Raw genomic sequence first — 18,042 nt, forward strand, 5'->3', positions numbered from 1 at the left:
GTACAGACTGATCACATACTTCAAGAGGAAATGCTTGCTAGTACCATACTCTTAAGAAAGACTTTTCTATTGGAACACAAAAGTTGCTGTACAGAAAGCAGTTGTTTAAACATTGCCTGTCCTACAGGCCTCAGACTTCCTTTTCCAGTCCACAACATGTGTTACCTGTAGCAGTCAGACTACAGATGGAAGCAACAGTGCAGTCAGTTTTGCTATTGCAAGGGCAGTGGTTACTCTGAGGGCCAGTATTGAACAATTTTTCATACAAGTATCCTACCACTTAAACTGCAACTGAAAGCCTCAAATATACCTGTGGTTTTGTCTGCAAGACAGCAAAAAAGACTCCATTAAATACAGAATTTGCTCCTGTTCATCATTATGAAATTAGTTCAGTAATATAAAGACATTATCTTAAATGTACAAGTCCATATCCTAAAATAGCAATTTAAATAAGGATCAAATTCAGCTGAAACACCATCTATAGTTATATATTTGTATTAGGGCTGAAAGCTGTCAAAATCTACTGTAAGTCAAGAGCTTCCTGAGTTCTCTACATATTGCCAATCCTTAGTTTCACAGTGCAGATATTACTGGTCAACATTCATAGCTCAGGTTAACAGGAACAAGAAGTTTGGAACTTTAAGGCTGTACACTAAAAGTTATCCTAAAAAGTGTCATAATGTGGATCCTTTCAAGTGCTATTAAAGCTGACTGAATAAAGCATTTCTTTTTCAAAAAATGGTTACACTTAGGTTACTCAGATTTCTCACCTTACTGATCAGAAACATGCTAGGATAGACTTAAGGCAAAGACACATTAACTTTAAAAATCATCAGTATTTTGCATTAAACTGCTGGAAAAATTAGTGCAGCATTAGAAGAGTAAGTGAAAGGAAAATGGACATTAAATATGTAGGAAATATTTCCTACTTAAAACCCTACACAAATTACAGCAACATTAGGCAATTAGGAGACCTGGAGGTAATTTATGTTAACTTACAATAAACACTTTAGAGATGAAATACCACTCACAGCAAAAGGAATGTAGTGAGACTGAAGTTTAATATCTAGCATTGTTAAGAAACCGATGTCTAATAAAACGAAAGTGGAATGCTGATTTCATAGAAATATACACATATAAAAGTATCTTTGTGCCTGAATTCCAGAACAGTTTCTCCAAAGTAGTGCTTCTAGAACTTTCAAGTTTTAATTATATTCAAAGACTTTATCATTTGAATAAAGTTGGCAAATTACATTCTTATGTTTTTACTTGATGTCTTCCTACATAGAAAGTGTCACTAATTCAGTAACGGGTTACTCATGAATGGAGATTTTTCTTTTTCTCCCCCATGAAAGCAGCAGAATATTATGAATTTAATATTAGAGTGAAACCCATTTGTTATTTTATCTACTACATCTTTCCCATTCATTTATAGAGCAAGCTAGTAAACAGTAATTTGGCAAAAAGAAATTAAAGTCAACAACAAGATGAACTCGGTTTCGGTTTCCGATGAAGGTTTACTGTATCTGTTTGAATAAAATGATCTGATCTATCTTCAGAGGCTAGAACTCTTCTAACAGCTTCCTCAAAGGCTGCTGCAACATTAGTGGCATCCTTTGCACTGGTTTCAAAATAGGGATGGTTGCCATTATTCCTGCACCAGTCTTGGGCTTCTTCTGTGGACACTTGCCTTTCGTCAATATCAACTTTGTTACCCAGTATCACAAATGGGAAACTTTCAGGCTCCTTGACGTCTGCATAGTAAATGAATTCCTTCTTCCAGTTGCTTAAGTTTTGGAAGCTTTGCGAGTCATCCACACTGAAGGTTAGCAGGCAACAGTCAGAACCTCTATAGAAAGGAGTCCGCAAGCTCCTAAATCGTTCCTGCCCTGCTGTGTCCCATATCTGCATTGTAACAAAATGTCCATCAACTTCCAACTCCTTATTTAAGAATTCCACACCTATGGTATGAAACAGCTGTGCATCAAACTTGTTGGTGACGTATCTGTTCATAAGCGAACTCTTCCCAACTCCACCATCTCCCAGCAGTATTACTTTAAGGAGGGATGATTTTGCTGCCATTGTTACAGGAAAAGATCCTCCTGATTTCCTACACCTGTAAAGATTTAAAAAAAATTCATTAAAAAGGGAAGAGTTGGGAGCAGCAAATTTTACACACAGAAATATCTAGAATGTGTTAGAAGTCCACCAAGTTTCATGTACAAAAACAGAAGGATACACTAAACAGGTAAAGTGTAGATATTCCAGTTAGAATACCCACAGAATACTGTGTTTAAATGGTGTCTCTTCCACAGACTGCAGGATGCAGGGCAGTCTAAGCAGTAAATTACTAGTCTGTCACTTAAAAGCCCCAAACTCTTAAACCCCACCCCCTTTGTGCAGCAGGGGTGTCACATCACATTCAACAAGTGCAATGATTTATGTGCACTGAAAAATATCCATGACAAAAAAGTGAAATGAGAGAACTTTAGAGAACATGTACACTAAACTAGACATTTCAGTGCTGTATTTCATTAGCAAAGTTATTTTTTAAACCAACTCACTGCAAACAGTTATCAATAGAACAAAGGCAAATGCTGTAATTTTATTTTAAAACTCACATGACTAGATATCACACAAATATTCAGTATTTTATAGTTTACTCCTTGCACAACAACACTGATGAATGAAATACTATTACAACTACTACAAAAGCAAATTCACTGTTGCTGCTTTAGTGGCAATCAAGGTGCCAGATACTGAGGTCAAGCCTACACTGACACTTCAGTTAGTAAGTGTCAACTTCCCACACTAAAACTGTCAAAGTCTGGAAGTGATAGTGAATAGACTGGCTGCCAGCATGGGGATGGCAAGTTAGTGGCACCAGTGAAGGCTTTTTAACTGTCAGACTTATGGGAAAAAAAATTCTCTAGCATTAAGGTAGTTTGCTCATTAGAGCTTTGTATCAGCCCAACCTTTGCCATCACTGCCATAGTGCTAATACTGCAAAATAGTGTTTTAATTGCTTGGGGGTAAAGTTTCGTTTTAATGAGTCCAAACTCAAGTCCCTATATGAGGCAAACTGCTGTTCCTAAACCTGCCTGATAGAAAAAGAGTTCAAAGTATTCAGCCCAAACAGGCTTCTCTGAAAACAGCATCTATTTAAAATGGAAATGAGTCATAAGTTGCCTAGTCCGTCTCTTTCTTTGAAGGAAGGAATGTGGTCTTGCTAGTTGTAATTAGTGTTACTGGCATATACATCACCCACAGAGCGTGACTGTAGCCTTAATACCTGACACAAGCTGGTGTGAGAGTCATATGACTCTGTGCCACCTTACAATCAAGGCCTACAGTAGGAGTGAGAAATTTCAGGAATCTTTTTATCAGTGACTTTTCATCTTTTATTTGTTACACACAAACTACAGTAAGACAGAAGGAATACTTTGAAGCCTCAATACAAATTTCAAAATATAATTAACTGGCTACTTCCGTTAAGAATTTGTTCAGAGCAAGTAATTTAACTCATTCATGCTGTGTAATTAACAACAATGTTTATAAATCCTGAATTTTGTACACGTTCGTGTGTGTGTGGCTCAGCTTCACGAACGCAGATTTGGGAAGGGCTGTCCCCACGTGGGTGTGCCCTTCCAGCCTGCACAGTGGATTTTAGGTGAGGCTCAGCATGCGCAGAACTGGCCCCACCGTTTAAGTCCTGAGGTTCATCTGCCACGGCCGAGTGAGCTTGGACAGTGACACTGAAGTCCTCAGGACTAGAACCTACAGCACCTGGCATTTCCCAGGAGGTCTCCCATCCAAGTACTAATCCGGGGCTGACCCTGCTTAGCTTCCGAGATCTGACGGGATCGGATGTCAGGGAGGCATTTAACTGCCTTACACGTTCGTGTAACAATGTTAAAACTGCTTAGGAGCAACAAGTAGATTGCTGTGGTTCGGGGTATGAACACACATATTTTAATGTATGTGAAAAGCCTTAGGAGAGTCACTGGAATATCAGTTAGAGGTTCACGTTTAACTCTTGAAAATGGCCCAGTATATTCATTTATCTCCCTGATTTCTACTGTTGCTTAACGAGTAAGTTATCTAAGCTATGCCATTAAACAGGAGCTGCTTCTTATAACTAACACTTTCATGAGAACAGAGGGTTCTCCTGTTCTTCCGCTCCAGTGTAGGGAACAAGTTACAATTTATTTTTTGTCTTACAGAAATCAGAAGTTCCCTAAAAGACACAATGTGAATAAATAAATGACTTAAGTAGTTCTAACTGGTACTGTGCACTCCTTTCTTTCAGCCTCTGTGTTTAAATAAAGGCAGTTATCACAGAAGTGCCTCCATGAAGCCCCATTTTCAACAAAATAAAAGTGAGGAAAGTGTTAACAGTAGAACCTTCAGAGCCTGCAGAAGTAATTTGCACAATTTCAACTATGTGGGCCATTACAGTGAGGTGGAAGAGACTGATGACCATGAAATTAGTTTTACTGGGTAGACAATTACAGACCAACCAGAAACCATTAAAAGTGTCTTTTCAATTAGAACCAAACTGGTCCTTTCACACCAAGGCTACAGAAACACCATCCCAGGACTTACTGAAACTAAGTATCTCAATGTTATGTTGCAGAGCACCTTGCTTTTCAGGACATCCAGTTGCCACAGCAGAAGTTGCCATGCTAGGCTAGCAGTTTAGTTTTTTGTCAAGTTTTGAATCCTAAGTAATGGAATATAGGTTCAGTTATTTAAATAAATGCTTATAAGCCAGATCTGAAACAGCATTAAGAAGTATTTTTGTTTGAAAGTAGCAAAGACTTTATACAATTATAGTTTTCTTTCTATACAACAGACTTGTCTGCAGCCTCACTGATCATGTGATTGAGAACATCTGCTGAACCAGAGTGGCAGTTTCTGGCACCTTTTGCATTTTTTTTTCTATTTCACATTTTTAGTTATTTGAAGAGCTCAATTTTTGTAATTATTTCTTTTTGCCAAGTTAGGAAGCCTTAACATTTCAGTAAGTAAAGCAATGATAAAATATTTTAGATACTTGGAGAAATAATGTTATTTCTCCTATTATATACTTCGAACCTATCTGTATAATTTGCTTTTCAACAATGTTTTTGGAATGGTCAACATCTGATACCATGTTTCTGAAGATTTATTACCTTAATTCATCAGTTTAAATCATTTTTAAGCATCTGAAAACTAAACAAAAGCTTAATTCCTAATGTGCATCTGATTGTGCATCAGGAACTGCAAGGCACTACAGAATTACAGGTAACTTCATTCCAGTTACTTCTTACTGAGCTGCACAATTAGTTTAAAGTAAAAGTAGTCCCAGCCCAGTACACAAAGGAGTCTGTAACAAGAATCTTCCCTCATGTTCCTCTATCATTTCAATAGTCAAAGAAAGTCAGAGGAAATAAATAAAAAGCAGCCCCACTCTGATTCATTTTGATAACCATTTCTGAATTGCTTCCACCAACTTAGCAGGACTCAAGCACTTAAATCACTGACTTCAATATTTCTGTTAAAAGCAGGGAATGTTTTCTGCTAAATATAATTTTTAACATGATCATATGCCATAATACAAAAAGTACATTATTGCTGCCTTTCAGGATGTCCCTTTTAGACAGTGAAATGAATTACAAGTCAAACATTTACATTTTCAGTCCAAATATTTGCTGTCTAGACTAAAGACAACATGCTAAGCAACCTCAGTAAAATCGGTTCACATTACAAAATCTTCAATTCCCAGTCCCTCAGAGCTTAGTGAAACTCCACTGCCTTGTCCGGTCTATCCATTTAGATTGTTTCCACAAATGTCAACTTCATACTTTTCTTTTAAGTGCAAACACCTCTTTTGCTTATGTACTGCAGCAGCACTCAAAGAAAAGTGAGATTCTTGGTCTCAAAAACCATAGCAGCAACATGTAAACTTAGTCTAGGAATTTGTCTTTTTTAACTATGAAAATAATTTCATAGATTAAGGAGGATCTGCTTAAGCCACAGCACTGAAGGTTGAAGACAGGTGATGAACTCAAGTTCTCTCTACGGAAATACTGTTCCCCAACACAGTGACTACACTGTATCTCTGATGTCACCAACCTACAACCCCATGTAACTATTAAGCAAACCAAGTTAACTGGACCTATTCATAATTTCACTTTTAGCACACTAATACCAGACACCACAGCACACCATTAAAAAAAAACCCAACCAGTCAAATAGAAAAACACAGGAATTATATCCCACCTCACTTCCTTTTACTTTAATAAGACGTCAAAAACTGGATCTGTTGCAATCCCACCACTGAAACAGCTACAAAGGACACTTCTAATTTCCAGACTATTGTTTCTCCCCTTGTATCTTTCTAACTTGGAAACAGGTAACAAAATTTATTTCAATCACCATTTTCATTCAGTGGTCACTGATGAACCAACCATCTGATACACAAAATTAAGACTAAACCCAAAGGTTTTTGTGAAGATATGCACTACACTGTCCTTTAAGTGTTAGAGAACACTCATTTGACTTGGAGAAGGATAAAGAATCCAAGGTAAGACACGTTTGAGTTTGTTCAAGTAATCATGTTTACTTACAATCTAATAAACTTTCAGGCAAGAATTATTGAAAAAAGGGGACATCTTTGATTTAAGGAAAAAAAGCTTAAGTTGCCAACAAGCAAAATGAGCAGTTCCACATAAGTTATGTCAGCATAACACTGACCATATTTCATAACTTCCTTCCCTCAAATTTACACATATACAGCACATCCATTTCAGCTTTGAAGCTTATTGACAAATGTATAAACCACTGGTATCAGATATTAATAGTTTAAAAAGGCACACTAATACTTCAAGTACTTTGATAAAAACACCTTTCAATAGAAATATACATTCACTACCTCATTAGTCATTATTGCTTCACTATAAAAATATCTGAAAAGAAGTCCCAAGGACTATCAGAGTTGCAACACAAGGAGCAGAATCAAAAACTATGTAGTTGGAGTTGTGGAGTTTATCCATCACTAAACTCATTGCCTATAGCAGACCTGCAGGTCTCCAAAAACCTGAGAAGAATGGACAGAAGCAAATTTCTCACTTTCTCCCCTTAGTCAATCCTCATTCTTGTATTTAGGAGGCAGTAGTTTACATCCTGACCAATTAAGTGGCACGAGAACATTTTTTTTAGTGCATAAGAGGCCACAAGTCTGTTTGACCTTGACAGATTTTTCTCTCAATTCAAATGAAAACACGCAGATACGAAGTCAGGATGCTGCACGTTCTGTACTTTTGCATGTGGTACAAGCACAGGCATTACTCAGCTTCCAAACAGACCCTCCCTTCCACAGGGCACTGACGTAACAGCTGACCAGGAACGCCCCTTTACTGACAGCCACTTGTCAGCTGCCCAGTTCTCTGTAAGCCTGACCTATCAAAGTCTTAATCTCCTTGCAACTCTTCCTTCCTGTATCTGTAGTTGCAGTGTTACACTACGAAGATAGTCTGTATTCTCTTCCAGACAGATGTTTAAGAGTTTGCTGGTAATTTATCTGAAAATTGCCTCTGTTTTCAGCAGCTTAGACATGCGTTATCTAACACCAGAATATCACTAGAATTTATTTGTAATTTCTGATATGAACTCAACTCAAACTGAACTGACATACAGTTGTTGCACTCATTTGGATACCAAAAAAGTTGTATTGAAGGGTTTCTTTATAAGCTTGTTTTTAACTCCTATGTAGTTCAGGATTGTAGTTCAAAACAGTTGCCTGGCATGACTCAGGACTATGAAAGAAGCAGCAGCCAAGGGAAGGAATCCTCGAGTCGACATAACCCTTGGGTCATGAAATCATCCCAATTTCTACTGCCAGAATCACTTCTTTTATTCCAGCTTCTATCTACCCACAAAGTCAATCAGCAAAACTTGTCAGGAGAAATATTTACACTTACACCTCTGCCAGTTTAATCTTGCAGAGACCTGGCTTCACTTCCCACCTCATTCCCCAAGGTCAAGCAGAATGAGCAAACTATTATTTACCGGGATTTAATCAGAGTTGACATTTCTCAGCAGCTCACAGTTAAGCATCTTCCAACTTAAATATTCTACTTTCAGCCAACTTCAAAACACCCTTTGGTGCTGCTGCTCTTGGTCCAACACTTCTAACAACGCATGAGCTATTTGACATTCTCTTTGCAACCTACTTCTCTGTTACTGCTTCCACTCTTTCAACAACTTATCCAACAACAATTTCTGCTCATACATGCTCATTTTTCTCCCTTGCATTAGTTTCCCTTTTCCTTCAGGGAATCTCAAGTGGCCTCTATTGGTCACTTGCCACTATAACTATTTGATGAAACCCATCCCTAGGGCATTAAGTGGGTTACACTGTACCAGGCCAACATACTGTCTGCTTTGTAGCGAATGAAAACAAAAACAAAACACCAAGGAGAATGAACACTATTTAAAACAAACACCAACCCCTTAAGGACTTCTTACAAACCTTTTTGCTGGGAAATTTTTAATCACTGTGAAATGCTTGTGTAAAATTCTAATCCTAAGGAACTGAAAAGTCTGTTTTGCATGATTTATTACTAAACTGACACAAAATAAAACAAATCTTGAAATCTAAATATCTTATTTGACCCTCTACAATTCTTTTTTCTCCACATATTTTTAAATTAAGACAATGAATAGTTGGTTTGAGCTCTCAAAGCAAAACAAGGACTGCTAGAATTTGGGGTCTTTTTAATACACACTATCTATTTTAACTTGACAGAAAAGGCTTCACTAAAATTAAGACAACAGAGTTCCCTACAACCTGAAAGACAATAGGGGAAAATAACAGTTCATTATAAATTTGATGTCAGTATGAAATATAGATATGGCTTTACCCTCCTTTGGTTAGGTTTCTCCAGCAATAGAAGTGGTTTTGGGTATGTATGTCTGAGAAACAGCTCTTCCTCCAGTCTGCCATTATAGCTTGTTACCTTATAAGCTACTATAAAGTCATGGAACAGCAAAAAAAATAAAACAAACCAAAAACAAACTGAAAAAAATCCTCCCCAAACCCTACAAAATAAAAAAAAAAACAAACCAGCCACACACAACAACCCTTGCTCTAAAAAAAGCAAGCATCAACAACTTCAGAGTTGCACAACGCTTTAAAAGTAAAGACAAATAAAACCCACATGCTTATTTAGTATAGCTATAAATTACTGTGGACAAGAAGAAAAACAACTTGTAAGACAGGAGGCTGCATGACAGCTATCTGCAGACAAGTGTTTTAACTTGTGACAAAAATTTAGTCAAGAAATCCCCTATTTGCTTATCCCACCCAAGTTAATAAAAATTAAGCGCTTTCTGTGTTTCTTGCTACACATAACCTTTATATAAAGGCCACTAAGAGAGGTTTTTAAGACTAGATTTCTTGCACTCAGTTGTTTTGCACAAGTTACATGTGACACGGAATTACACTGCCCATTAACCACCCGGACGTCAGCGACTTGCAGTCAATCCTGCCCTATCCCCATCCTTACCCCTCCCCGGTCAGCACCACACCTGAGCCCGCCAATCCTTGCCCTATCCCCATCCTTACCCTCCCCCGGTCAGCACCACACCTGAGCCCGCCAATCCTGCCCTATCCCCATCCTTACCCCTCCCCGGTCAGCACCACACCTGAGCCCGCCAATCCTGCCCTATCCCCATCCTTACCCCTCCCCGGTCAGCACCACACCTGAGCCCGCCAATCCTGCCCTATCCCCATCCTTACCCCTCCCCGGTCAGCACCACACCTGAGCCCGCCAATCCTGCCCTATCCCCATCCTTACCCCTCCCCGGTCAGCACCACACCTGAGCCCGCCAATCCTGCCCTATCCCCATCCTTACCCCTCCCCGGTCAGCACCACACCTGAGCCCGCCAATCCTGCCCTATCCCCATCCTTACCCCTCCCCGGTCAGCACCACACCTGAGCCCGCACAGCCCCATCTGCCGCCACGGGAAACTCCACTGGCCCCGCAGAGGGGCTGAATTGAGTCTCTGGTTCAAAAAATGAGAACTGAAACCCCAGGGCGCCCTGAGCAGTCCTGTCCCTCTTCAGCACAGAATCGATTAGGTTGGAAAACACCTCCAAGATCACCGAGTCCCACCTATGACTGAGCACCACCGTGTGAGCCAGACCATGGCACTCAGTGCCACGTCCAGTCTTCCCTTAAGCACCTCCGGGGACGGCGACTCCACCACCTCCCTGGGCAGCCCATTCCCAGCACACAGCAACGAGAAAAGGCGACAAAAGGAGCCCTAATATTTCTTCTTTTTCCGATTTGAAACGTACTGACGACACAGGGTCGAAACCGAGTTTCACCCTGGCAGAGCAGAGATCTTTATCAGTGCCGGGGAAGCGCTGCGGGGTCGGCGCCGGGAACAGCCCGGCAGGACCCGCTTCCCGAAGGAGCCACCGCCTGCCCGGAGTCACGGGATCCCGGGTCACGCCACATTCCCCACCGCCCGCACGGGCTCCGGGCAGCGCCCGGGGCCCCCTCCCACCGCGGCCCCGGTCGGGGCTGCCCTCCCGCTCCCCGCAGGCCGCGCCAGGAGAGCCGAGCAGCGCCTGAGAGCGCCGGGGGAGCGAGAGGGGAACGCGGCGACAAGGGCAAAGAAAAGAACACAACCTCACTGGGCTCCAGACCGCGGGAAGGCGACAGCCGCCGCTCCCGGGCGCGCTGGGGAGGCCGCTCCCGGCCCGCGGGAAGGGCTGTGGTCGCTCCTGCCACCACTACCGGGCCCGGCCCCGCTCCCGCTGCGCCACCGGCGGGCCCTGCGCACACAACCAACATGGCCGCGCGCGGGGCGGGGCGCGGCCACGTGAGCCGAGTCCCGCGACCCAGGCCCCGCCCACCGACACCGAGGCCACGCCCCCCGAAGGAGGCACGCGCTCTGGCCGGAGCTGCGGAACGGGGAGTGGGAATGGGAATGGCAGTGAGAGTGGGAATGCGAGTGGGAGTGGGAATGCGAGTGGGAGTGGGAATGCGAGTGGGAGTGGGAATGACTGTGCCCACCACCAGCGCACTGCACGGCCTGTCGAGGGCTGTGCCTCCCATCTATCACTATTGTGTGATGCCTGAGAGCGGCCACTCCGTTGTGCAGGAAACAGATCCCACTATTTTGCTCCTGAATGTTCCGCATTATTCAGCTCTGGAATACCTTTATAAAACATTTGGAGGTCGAAGTAATATATTAAAGGCAGTAGTCTCACTGTGCTCCACATTAAAGGACCCCAAGCAAGCAAACTCATGATTGTAAGGCAGATCCACTTTATAAGTAGAAACATTTAAAACCATACTTGTGTCAATGAAGTAATTCACCAAAATACAAAAAACACAGTTTAAAAAGAGTAGCCAGGCCCTTTTTTTAAATGTAGTAATTTAGAATAACACCAACCTGACTGTTTAAACAAGATCACAAGGAAAAAAGGGCTAAAGAAGCTGGTGATAAAGTCTTTTCTGTGCTCTTGCCACGAGGATAGGGCAAAATATAATTAAAATGAAAAGAGCAGAAAGAGGTTCCCACATCAACAAGAGGAATAGGTGATGACGGGCATAAGTAGACCCATTTCCTCAAGCAGTCATCACATGCTTCCCATCATAAGGAAGATACAATCAGACTGGAATTGCCACTCGCAGAGTTGTCTTGTTTTGGATCAGACCTACAACACAGCCCAAAGAGTGGAAAACAAGATCTCAGTGATGCCAAAAGGAGATGTCTCCTACTGACAGGAGCAGGATTACTAAAAGGCAGTCCATGCTAGAGGCAAATCTGATGGATACCAGATTCATTCTTATGTAACAAAGCAGGACTTGGAAAATGTTCAAGTACTTTTTTCCTAGGATTTGCTTTCATTCAATGCTATACTAAAATACAAGTGCTGGAGAGATAGAAAAATGGCCTTTTTAAATTATGGTAATTCTAAGACATAAATGTTCTGATCAGTTATGGCATTATTTTGTCATTTAAAAAGAAAAAAGCTTCATTTATAAGTGGAGGAAATAATTACTCTATTTTGCACTTAATACATTGTGGGGTGAAGCTATCATGTTTTTATTTTGAGACAACACTGATTCTCAGACACTTGAATACATTTAATGAAATTTAGAATCACAGAATAGTTTGCATTGGAAGGGACTTTTAATGGTCATCTAGTCCAATCCCCCTGTAATGAGCAGGGACATCTGCAACTAGGTCGGGTGGCTGAGAGTCCCATCCAGTCTGACCTTGTTTCCAGGAATAGGGCACCTACCACCTCTCTGGACAACATATTCCAGTGTTTCACCACTGTCATTGTAAAAAACCTTCCTAGTCTGAATACAGTCAGTCTGTCCAGTCTGGATCTACACTTCTTTAGTTTACAAATGTTACCTCTCGTCCTACTGCAACAGGCCCTGCTAAAAAGTCCGTCCCCATCTTTCTTATAAGTTCCCTTTAGATCCTGGAAGGCCACAGTGGGGATCTCCATGGAGCCTCCTCTTCTCCAGGTTGAACCATCCCACCTGTCTCAGACTATCCTCATAGAAGAGGTGCTCTAGCCCTCTAATCACCTTGATGACTCTCTTCAGGATTCACTCCAACAGGTTCATGTCCTTCCTGTGCTGAAGACCCCAGGGCTGGATGCAGCACTGCAGGTGGGGTCTCACAAGAGTGGAGTAGAGAGGCAGAATCCCTTCCCTCAGCCTGCTGGTCATGCTGCTTTTGACTCTTTCTGGATTGCAAGGACACATAGCCAGGGCATGTCCAGCCTCATCTACCAGCAACCCCAAATCCTTCTTGTCAGAGCTGCACTTCACACATTATCCTCCCAATCCGTGTTGACACCAGGATTGCCCTGACCCAGGTGCAGCACTTTGCACTTGGCCAAATTGATCCTTATGATATTCACATGGACCCATTTCTTCATCTTGTCCAGGTACCTCAATTTTTTCAAGTTCTAGTTAGAAACAAAATTTTTGAATTTCTCAGATAAGATGTATTTTTATTTCTTCTCCATTGGAACGTAAAAGAAAATAGAAAAGAACAATGGTGTAATCATAGCAATTACGCTTATGATTTTACGGGCATAATGGAGCCTCACAGGGTTGCACTCATGGTTAATACACAAGCATCAGGGTTTGAGGATCAGGAACTGAATGTCTTTTCCCCTTGTGTCCACTCTGTTACTATTATTCATGTAAGTAACAAAACCAGCATTTGCTGTAGAACAAATAATGCCACTGATAGGGCCAGGCACATCATGTATACCTGCTGGTTCTGGGGTCAGATGGAATAAAATGCCCAGGCCAGGGTGTGGTTTGAAACATGTGCAGCAAAATCACTGCCATTTTAAATTCTACAGAAGTCATAGGGTCCCAGTGGTGGGTGCTGTGGGGTCTGTCCCTGCCTGAGGCTGCTGCCTGACCATCCCAGGGAGGTGAGCAGGGCTGGGGCAGTGCTTGGTGGGAGTAGCTGCTTCAGGGTCCTGCTGCCAGCAAGAGCCACGTTTTGGCTCAGACACTGAACAAGCCTGGTGGCCCATTCGTGCACCCCACCTTGTGCCCCAATCCCCATGAACAGCACGACCTTCTCCCCAGACCTGCCTGGTTTTCACTGGCGTCTTGGCAGATTTTTATCACCAGATGTGTCCTGCTCTTTTTGGTTGGGTGATGTGGGGCAGTGACTCTTTTTACTGAAGTGACTGTGCCTGCATGCCTTGTCACCCACCCTCCACTCCTGGCTCACCTGTTCCTGCACAGCAAACTGCCCTTGCTGGTCCCTCACATGCACCATCACCTGAAAGCTGACTTTGCACCAAGGATTTAATTCACAGAGGGGTATTCATGAAGTGGTGGTGTTAATGTCACATCATAACAAACAGCACAAAACCCATCCCAATGGCAAATAAAGGGCAAATTTCTTGTATGAGTATGGGTAAGTTCTGTATCAGCAAAGCTCTCCTATAATAGAGCTTGTGAATAATGCTTTTTGCCTTGCAGCTGGCAAGGAGACTTAATCCCATCCTGGCAAGTGATAACATGGCCTTAATAAAACATGACTTTGTCACTTCTTGGCTGAATTACAGCAGTACAAAATAAGGGACATGAAGTCATCTGCCTTTGTGGCTCTGTTCATACCAGAATGCAGCAAACCAGCCCCCAAGCAATCTAAGAAATTATCAAAGTGCTCTTGTTTCTTTCCTTATCTTCAGGCAGTGAATTGGCCATTACACCCTGAAGAGTCTCGGAAGGACTGTAATTCAGCATATTTGCTCCTTAACCACAGCCTGTTACCTGGTAACTTTCCTTTTTGCCAGAAAAAAAAAAAGAGCTGTTTAAAGGGTTGCAGTCCTTGGCTTCAGTAGCAAATGTACACAGCACAGCAAAGGCATGCATTTTAAATGAAAAATAAACAGCACAAATTTCCTTCTCATTTTGAAAGTAAGAAAGAGTTATAAACAAATGGCAGCTACGTACTCCCCTAAAAATTGCACAGTAAGGGGGTTATGAGTGAGATGGAAAAGGCACTCAATAGTACAGAATGAAATGGATCTGGGAGTGGAACTCAATCACTGGTGTTAAGGGAATGACATTGATCCCTATTAACAGAGCACTTCTCAGAATACCATGTTTGTTTTTACATTGAAAATTGTATGAAATTCATTATTGTATGAAATTAGCTCTCATCTTCTTAAGACATAAGCTACAGGCTGCTTGATCTTTGAGTGCAATTTATGTTTAAGACTTTATTGCTACTGTTAAATCACAAGATTCAAGAAGCAGTTAAATTTACAGCACCTCTGGCAAACCCAGTGAAAACAAATACAGACTTCAGCCTTGTTCAACATATATTTGTCTCATGTTTGTGTGGATCACCTCTAATATCACACTCCTTTTTGGAGCAGCATCATGGACATGTTAAACATTGTACCAAAATTAATTGCCTACATTTAAAAAAGCTAAGAGATCTTTTTAGCACCTGGAACAAACTGAAAAAAGATGACCAACAAAATAAAAGAATCTCACTTTTCAAAGCTTTTCCTTTATTCTTGTTTCTTGATCCCATAATCCCTGTAATCCAAGAGATCTACATACTCCTGCTGGCACATACGCTGTGTAGCTTCAAGGTGACTTTTTAGAGACAATTTGAGACAAAGCATACAATCTTATCCAGTCAAATATTTTAAGCCTGCACAGTTACACAATCGAGGTAGGGACAATATAACCTGTTGACAAACTGTGGCCTGGAGCAGTACTTTGCTTAGTGAAACTATGACCACACCTATTTAAATAAGAGCAATGACTTACTTGAATGACTGTCTTTCATACTTGGCACTTCAAGTGTGTAGACTATTCTCATATTTAGTGGCACATGCTGCCATACATGACATTTACTTTCTACTAGATATTTCAAGTAATGAGCATCAGATACAAATGTAGATGAAAAAATGGCCAAATTGGTAAAGAACTGTGCTAGGTAAAAATAACAAAAAGCATAAGATGATTAAGAAGGTAACACAGTAATCTATTATTTTGTATACAGTTGCACTAACTGTTAAATGTGAAGTTGTGGGCAGCATGTTTGTCAGCATGAACTAAGCATAAAGTGAAATCAAACCTAGATGAGCTTTTCCACCAGTCCTGGAACAACAAAACCTCATTTCCTAGAGATGTGTCCTCGGCATACTTACTACAATGCAGTTCACTCTCCCTGTCTCCCAACACCTTCTGCTCTTTTCTGCCAGTATTCCCAGATCTCCTTGTCCCAGACTACCATCTGGGCAAGCAGGGGCATATATTTTGCCTGGTTTTTAGGTGATACTAAAAACTGTGTGTATTGAACCAGCAGCTTGGAGCTTAGATGAGGTAACTCCTGAGTAAAGGTTAAAGGCTTCATCTCTTTCAACAGGAACAGAAATTCTTTTCATGATTACTGGATTTCACTAAATTTACCAAACATATTCTCATTTTTCAATGTCTAGTTTTAATTGGACTTGCTACAGAGCCAGCTTTTGAGTTCTTCAGATGTTATTGGAAGGAAGGCAATGGAGAAATGTCTGCTAACAATGTATCACCATGGAAAACTACTTTAAAATGCTGAGTTTATAACTGCGAGGGTACAAGAGCTTTTGCCCTATGAGCTCTGACTGTTCTTAAACAGCATAAAGTTAAGGAATAGATTTAAAAGGGACATGGTTATAATCCATTTGATGACTATTTGTAGTTATTAATTTTATGGTTTCTATACCATAATCCGCAACTGCAGTTGCTAGTAACTGGATTTTATTATTTACACATCTTAGAAGAAAGATCAAGATGTGAAAGGCTAGTAACCCAAAGGTTAGAACCAGCTTGCTGCTGCTGGCACGGCTCACTCGGATGGCAGTGAGGCAGGCTTGCATGGGGGTCTGAAAAGTTTAAGATACTTGCTGTTTACATTTTCTTAGCTGCTCAGTAAACATGGATCTGTAGATACAGCTTAGCATTACACATTTAGTGATGAGCAGTTCAAAACAAAGTGATGTTACATACTACATCACAAATGTTGTCAGTAGTACAACTATAAATTTTACCCTTGGAATATATTCTGTAAAAAACACCATCTATGCCTTGCAACATTTCCCTTTGCCAAGACAAAACTTGGATAAGCTCTGCATTACTGGAATGGCTTCAAAGCCAACTGCAGGCAGAAATTATTTATAAGTGTCTGTTGTTCACAGCAAAAATAGTCTTCTGCTACACGGTGTTCTGACACAGCACAGCACTGGCATACAATTCTCCTCAACAGGACCACGACCTTCAAATTGACTGCATACAATGTTATACTTACTGTGAAACAGTAACACAGAAGTCTTTGCTTTCCTGTAGATTCATTGAATGCTAAAAATAATACTTTACAGAAGTACTCCTGCTTAAATAAAGCAGGGCTACCTGTAAGCAGCAATGCAGCACATGGGTAAGGGCTGGGAAGGAAAGGCAGACATTAACTGGCTGGTTACACATTTGAACACTGAGAGTCTGGCCTAAAGTTTTAATATATACTTTACAGCAGTGCAATTCCCTTAGAACACTCACTTTCACATGACAAGAATCTAAGTAATGTCACAGTCAATACATCACTGAAACTCAGCTGTTAATACTTTACAGAATGGAAAGGTTTGTCTTTTTTTTCAGTAGAATAGTTTAAATGTCTCTTTGTAATATCAGGTTACAAACCATTCTCCCATATACAAATAAAGTCCTGTCTTTTAGTCCTGGCTGGCTTTTAGTTAAACAGCTATTTTCTCATCTCATGCCCCTAACTCCTTTCTCTGACGAGTCATGTGGCTGGAGAGCTCCAGGGCAGTGCCTCAGCCCAGAGGAGCTGACCAGCCCCAGCTGTCAGAGCCAGATGGGTGCAGAAACTGACCTCAATTCCTCCAGCAATTACTCACCAGGTTTTTCTGCTCTGCTGATGCATTCTAGCCTTGAACTGAAAAAGGCCTGTTGTGCATTTGTAAAAGATACAGGGCTGTTACTTAAGTGAGAAAAATGCTAAGATAAATTTTTTTTGATAAATAAATGCTTATAGTATACAATCAGTGAGAATCCTGTTGACAAAAATGTGTATAAAAACTTTAGCTAATAGATTTCCTTCTATTGTTTCTAGTTAACTAGAATGCACTATATAAAAACATTAATTTTCTCAGTTTAGACAGGATGTCCCTATTCAAGAGAGTATATGAACTCAGAAAATAATTAATGCCCATTCATTTCATGTATTTATTTTTTAAAATAAATTTAAAAATATATTTACATATTTTCCTGAAATAAACCATTCTCTGATCCTACATTAATTTCTTAACAGTTGTAGAACACATCATCTTACACTGTAAATCTGGACTGCACACTGATAGGCTGTCACAAGTCCTGTTTCTCTTCCAATAGCTATAAAAAGCTAAAGCAGGATTTCATTATTATTTCAATTTGTTAGGTGCTTTGTTCCTTTTTTATTTTTTTCCTGTTAGA

At 40.9% G+C, this 18,042-nt stretch overlaps 1 protein-coding gene across 1 annotated transcript; it reads right to left on the reverse strand.

Moving 5' to 3' along the window:
• Positions 1–1,042: 1,042 nt before the first annotated feature.
• RAB9A (RAB9A, member RAS oncogene family) lies at positions 1,043–10,867 on the reverse strand. Its single transcript, XM_071560341.1, has 2 exons — positions 10,684–10,867; positions 1,043–2,116 (listed from the first exon to the last, which is right to left on the reverse strand). The coding sequence occupies exon 2, from the start codon at positions 2,080–2,082 to the stop codon at positions 1,477–1,479; it is 606 nt and encodes a 201-aa protein (XP_071416442.1). The 5' UTR covers positions 2,083–2,116; positions 10,684–10,867; the 3' UTR covers positions 1,043–1,476.
• Positions 10,868–18,042: the final 7,175 nt, after the last annotated feature.

This window comes from Pithys albifrons, chromosome 1 (assembly GCF_047495875.1).
Source record: "Pithys albifrons albifrons isolate INPA30051 chromosome 1, PitAlb_v1, whole genome shotgun sequence".
In the NCBI taxonomy this organism is placed as follows: domain Eukaryota; kingdom Metazoa; phylum Chordata; class Aves; order Passeriformes; family Thamnophilidae; genus Pithys; species Pithys albifrons.

Bases quoted from the DNA above. Each gene is read 5' to 3' on its own strand.
- RAB9A (XM_071560341.1), bottom strand. From the start codon at position 2,082: ATGGCAGCAAAATCATCCCTCCTTAAAGTAATACTGCTGGGAGATGGT.